The sequence below is a fragment of the Gracilinanus agilis genome, chromosome 3 (genome assembly GCF_016433145.1).
Source record: "Gracilinanus agilis isolate LMUSP501 chromosome 3, AgileGrace, whole genome shotgun sequence".
In the NCBI taxonomy this organism is placed as follows: Eukaryota; Metazoa; Chordata; class Mammalia; order Didelphimorphia; family Didelphidae; genus Gracilinanus; species Gracilinanus agilis.
The window spans coordinates 414,034,919-414,040,704 of NC_058132.1; the positions used below are offsets into that span (position 1 = coordinate 414,034,919).

General features: G+C 37.3%; 1 protein-coding gene across 1 annotated transcript in view; it reads right to left on the bottom strand.

Moving 5' to 3' along the window:
* Positions 1–907: 907 nt before the first annotated feature.
* PDXK (pyridoxal kinase) overlaps positions 908–5,786 on the bottom strand; it is a 91,614-nt gene continuing 86,735 nt past the window's right edge. Inside the window, exons 8-9 of the mRNA XM_044670245.1 lie at positions 3,841–3,907; positions 908–1,293 (exon numbers count right to left, since the gene is read on the bottom strand). Coding sequence (XP_044526180.1) covers positions 1,181–1,293; positions 3,841–3,907 — 180 coding nt within the window. The 3' untranslated portion in view covers positions 908–1,180. The remainder of the gene's footprint in view (positions 1,294–3,840; positions 3,908–5,786) is intronic.

Genomic DNA, 5,786 nt, shown 5'->3' on the forward strand with positions numbered 1-5,786 from the left:
AAGGGAAGAACAAGCTGCTAAAGTTCTGCTGCTGGCTTTGAGAAGAGACCCTTTGCCTAAGGGAAGATATGGCAGCTGGCTTTGAGGACTCATGGTTTTGAGTTCCTTTGACAGGAATGTGGCAAGGAGGATAAAAATCTCATCTTCCCTCCTAATATCAAATGGAATCACAGCAGAAAGTAGAACAAAGACTTGTGGCTAAGTGTTAACATTATAGAGTACTTGACATCATACTATGAAACATTCATATAAGTAAAGAAAAACCAGTTTTCCAGGAAAAAAACTACAAAGGAAATATTTCAATACTTTATATTCCTTGCTATGTCCATCAGTGCCCTATGTTCCCCATCCTAGTATTCTTAGATCATCAGATTCCTGATGAAGATGCTCATGATTAACAAGTCAGACACTACAAATTTTCTCTTCCTTAGGTAAAGAAGATCTGATTTCATGTATTGATAAAGAAACACCAACAAATCTGGCAATAGCATGGGAATTCTGGGTAGGCAGCTACTCAATGGGCCCTCATCTAACGTTAGATGGCTCCTTTTCTCTTGGTCTTGGAGAACTATCTGCAGTCACCAGAAATTTCAGAGAAAGATTTGCTTTTATTCCTAAAAAGGAAGGGATAAGGGGCCATTATTATAGTACAAAACTGCCACCCTAAGGCTTTGGCTTCTGCCTTGGAAAGAAAAAAGTTTTAATCTACTATATTATCAGAATTTTTAAAAAATTGAATATATCCACAGGACCTTTAATTGCTCAGGTCTGGAAATAGTAGGTAGCCAACTCCATTGGCACTGTAAATGACAGTGATATTGTATGCTACCTTCCTTTCCCCAAGGAATTCCAGTTTCCCAGTACTCACTCTCCAGACTAATTCCATGAAAAAATCTGGATGCTGAGGATTTTTGAAAAAGACATTCCTGTGATATTGTCCAGGACAGTATACATAGTGAATGAATTGAAGGGGAAAGCATCTCTCCCTCTGAACAAGGAAATAAAATCCAAATATAACTACCACGTTTTCACAAAAAAAGATCTGCTGATACTTGATATTATTTTGTGAGAGAAAAAAATCAAGTTTAAGTCACATCTTTCAGGCAGACATTATTACATTTTTTACAGGTTGGGAAACAAAGACATCAATTGTGTATTACTGGTGATATGGTCATATCCTCTATAACACAGTGGCTTTCACAATTATCTCTGGATTCTCTATATCCATTTTGCTTTGGACCATTTTCAGTTCCAGTTGGGCTGGACTGGGTTTCTTCTCTTTTCCAGATTGTGCTAAAAGAACAAATGACAAGGTTAACTGAAAGGAAGTGAAACAGTAAAGAAAAATAAATTCTCATTGCTCAAGGAAGGAAACCTCTACCTCAGTGAGAAGAGGAGGGATACCAATTATCAAGTTACTACTAGAGACTAAAGTGGAGGCAGAGGCAACTGTGTTATGTAGATGCTAGACCCCTTTAAAAGGGCTGAGAGGACATTCTTAGATTCTGGCAAGTCAGAGAAAGTAGGGTTTGAATGACTGGTTTGGTTTCCCTGTTCCTATGAGACATAAAAAGTCTAGCCTATGAAGATTTTAGCAGAGTTTCCAACATATTTCAGGTAAAATAGTCAGACTGATTCTGTGTCTTTTTAAAACTGATCCATCCTACAGGTTTTGTCTTATATGGGCATACTTTGTTTTACTTCATTTCACAGATATGTTTTTTACAAATTGAAGGTTAGTGGCAAACCTGCTTCGAGGAAGTCTAACTACCATTTTTCCAACAACATGTGTTCACATCATGTCTCTGTATCACATTTTGGTAATTCTCACACTTAAAGCTTTTTCATTAGCCTTACATTGGATTCTTAAATGTTCAAGTAAAAGGAAGAGGTAATTAATATAGCAAACTTCGTTATTGTTTCACTTTAAGAAACTGCCATAGCTACCGCAACCTTCAACCACCACCCTGATCATCCATTAATATTGAGGCAAGACCCTCCACCAACAAAAAATATTAGATCACAACTTCCTGAAGGCTCAGATAATGGCATTTTTAAAGCAATAAAGTATTTTTAAAATTATAGGATATACATTTTTTAAAGACATAATACTATCACACCCCTCATTTGGGGTCTAGCTTTGCTGGGAAAACTGAGATACTATTTATTGGTAAATTCAAACAACTAATAAATAACTCAGTCTTCCTTAATTTTAACTGTTCCATAGGGATGACTTCCTAATGTTGCCAACTGCTCTGGTGAACATGGAAACCCTGGGGAATTATTTTAATTTATTTTCAAAATTATTTTTATTGCAGCTTGTGGTCTAAGTACCTCCTTATGTTTTAACGCAGAGCCTCAATCTCTGGACTGGCCTGAGCTATACACAATATTTGGCATGGTTGGCAGGTTGTCTGCAAAGACTAAAAGGTTAAATTAATTACTAAATGTGAGGAATGATGGTATAGATGGAAGGGAGCTTTGGTGATTGAATGGCCAGAAACAGAACTCTGGTATATCTTGTGACTAAAGTACTGTTGGGGTAGATGGGAAACCTTGTTACTAGGATGAGGAGGAAGCTCTCATTAATCCAGTTGATTTAGTTTGATGTCAAGCTAGCTGCCTAGCTGCCAACCTTTGGGTGTGGCTCATGAAACAAGGGGTTGAGGAGATGATTATACACCTCTGGAGGTGTTAGTAAAATTGCTTCAGGACATCTAGAAGTTTGGGAATAAGGATCCTTCTAAGTTATTAAAGCTCTGTATCCAGATTTTTGTGATAAATTTTGTCATAGCAGTTTTTCATTTTGGGGGTCCAATATGGTCATTTTTACATGAAAGGAAAATTATATAACTAGTTGAGACTTTTCTTATGGTATATTAAATTATCTGAGACTTGATTATTTCAACAAACATAAGAAACTAGAGAGTGATAAAAGGAATTTTTACAAGTTACTTGGTTATTGTAAATACTAGACCTCCTCTATCAATTTTAATTGTACAACTTAATCTAGTATGATTTTTTTCTTTTTCAATTATCTTTTGATATGTAAATCTCATTCCTCTCCATTAAACCAGTTACAACATTTACAAGTTTATTCTTGAAATGTAAATCTTGGGTTAGCTAGGTAGCTCAGGATAAAGAGCTTAGAGACAAGAGGTCCTGGGTTCAAATCTGACTCAGACACTCTCTAGATGTGTGATCCTGGGCAAGTCACTTAGCCCCTATTGCATAGGCAATTCTGCCTCGAAAACAATACTTATTATCAATTCTAAGATAGAAGTAGAAAGAAAGGAGGAAGGGAAGGGAAGGAAGGAAACTCTATATGCCTTATGAAAAACTTTATCTAGTATTCAAGAGATAATAAAGAACTTTAAGAACTCTGAGTCTGTGCTCTAAGCATATAATAAAATCTGGTTGTAAAATGTCTCTACATGTTGATGAAGTATAATTGGTAGCAATATGGTTCTTTCGAAACTAGGCTGTTCTACCTAGAGGACTGCCTGAGTTACTGTGACTTAGAAGGTGAGGGGTACCAATAGTCAGGATACTATTATATTAGGGGATCCTCAACAGGGCCATAAGGGCAGCCCAGTTTCTGCTGAGGGTTTTGGTGGGGAAGGCCACTAAGGGAAGGAATGCACTTGCTCAGGTAGAGTTGAATGGACCTTGTGTTTGGGTCTTAGTTTTACTGCCACCTCAGGAATGGTGTATTGAAGGCATGGGTATTAAGAGTTGCTTTAATCATTCTATGAAGCCAATGTTAAACAATTATAAAGAATCATAAATTGTTATGGGGTTATGTGAAGAAAAATTAAATTGTTCTCTAGAAGAGACTACCATTAGCACTTTTAATGGTCCTCTGAAGAACATGGTGCATGGCTGACACAGTCTTTTCACATGCTACCTATAATAAAAAGAGAAAACAAATGAATTCCATACACACTTCCTTCTGTGTCCCATAAACATTTTATGTAATATTTAAAAACTAACATGGAAGGTTTTATTAGTTAATGAAAATCAGACACCAAGGAGATGGCAGTTGGGTCAAGCATAGTATATAAAATTACATTTCTCTCACACTATAATTGAAGACTAAGGATAAAATCAAGAACACTATGTCTAAAAACAAGAGAGGCCATAAATTACTTACCCCTAAACTTCTTTAAAAATTTTTGCTTTAGGGGGCAGCTGGGTAGCTCAGTGGATTGAGAGTCAGGCCTAGAGATGGAAGGTCCTAGGGTCAAATCTGGCCTCAGACACTTCCCAGCTGTGTGACCCTGGGCAAGTCACTTGACCCTCATTGCCTACCCATACCACTCTTCTGCCTAGGAGCCAATACACAGAAATTAAGGGTTTAAAAAAAATTTTTTTTTTTTTGCTTTGCACATGAAAAAGTGTTCTAAATCCCTCCTGGTTAAAGAAATGCAAATTAAAACAACTCTGAGGTACCACCTCACACCTAGCAGATCGGTCAATATGGCAGCAAAGGAAAGTAATAAATGTTGGAGGGGATGTGGCAAAATTGGGACATTAATGCATTGCTGGTGGACTTGTGAATTGGTCCAACCATTCTGGAGGGTAATTTGGAAATTTGCACAAAAGGCTTTAAAAGAATGCATGCCCATTGACCCAGTCATATCACTGCTGGGTTTGTACCCCAAAGAGATAAGAAGGAAAAAGACTTGTACAAAAATACTCATAGCTGTGTTCTTTGTAGTAGCAAAAAATTGGAAATGAGGGGGGGTCCGTCGAATGGGGAATGGCTCAATAAATTGTGGTATATGATGATGATGGAATATTATTGTGCTGAAAGGAATAAAGAACTGGAGGAATTCCATGTGAACTGGAAAGACCTCCAGGAATTGATGCAGAACGAAAAGAACAGAACCAGGAGAACATTGTATACAGAGACTGAAACACAGAGTTGAATATAATGGGCTTTTCTACTAGCAGCAATGCAATGACCCAGGACAATCCACAGAAACTTATAAAAAGAACGCTATCCACATCCAGAGAAAGAACTGTGGAAACAGAAATGCAGAAGAAAAACATATGATCGATCATATAGTTCAATGGGGATATGATTAGGGTTTTGATGTTAGAAGATCACTCTACTGCAAATATGAATAACATGGAAATAGGTTTTGAACAATGATACATGTATAACCCAGTGGAACTCCTTGTCAGCAGCTTCGGGAGGGAGGAAGGAAAGAGCAGAGTGAGGGAAATCATATATCATGTAACCATGGAAAAATAGTCTAAATTAAAAAAAAAATATTTTTGCTTTTCTAGGAGGAAATTAATTCCCTAGAACTTCCTTTCTATACTCCTATCAAATGGGAGTCCCTTTCAAATTCTGTGGGAGGTGTCTGCCTCAAAGAAGAAAAACCACCAGATATAACCTATGAAATTCCTCTAATTCAAAGAGTATTCTAAGGGTAAGGATTCTGCAGAGCAAAAGCCCACCATTGTGTGGTGGGCTGGGTCCTAATGCAGGTTCCTCTCAGGATTCCCATTTCTTTTACATCCTTTCTCTTTCATGTCTGTCGACCTCAAATATAACCTGACAGGGAGCAGCTGGTTAGCTCAGTGGATTGAGAGTCAGGCCTAGAGATGGGAGGTCTTAGGTTCAAATCTGGCCTCAGACCCTTCCCAGCTGTGTGACCCCCCCATTGCCCACCTTTACCACTCTTCCACCTAGGAGCCAATACACAGAAGTTAAGGGTTTAAAAAAAAAAAAAAAAAAATATATATATATATATATATATATATATATATATATA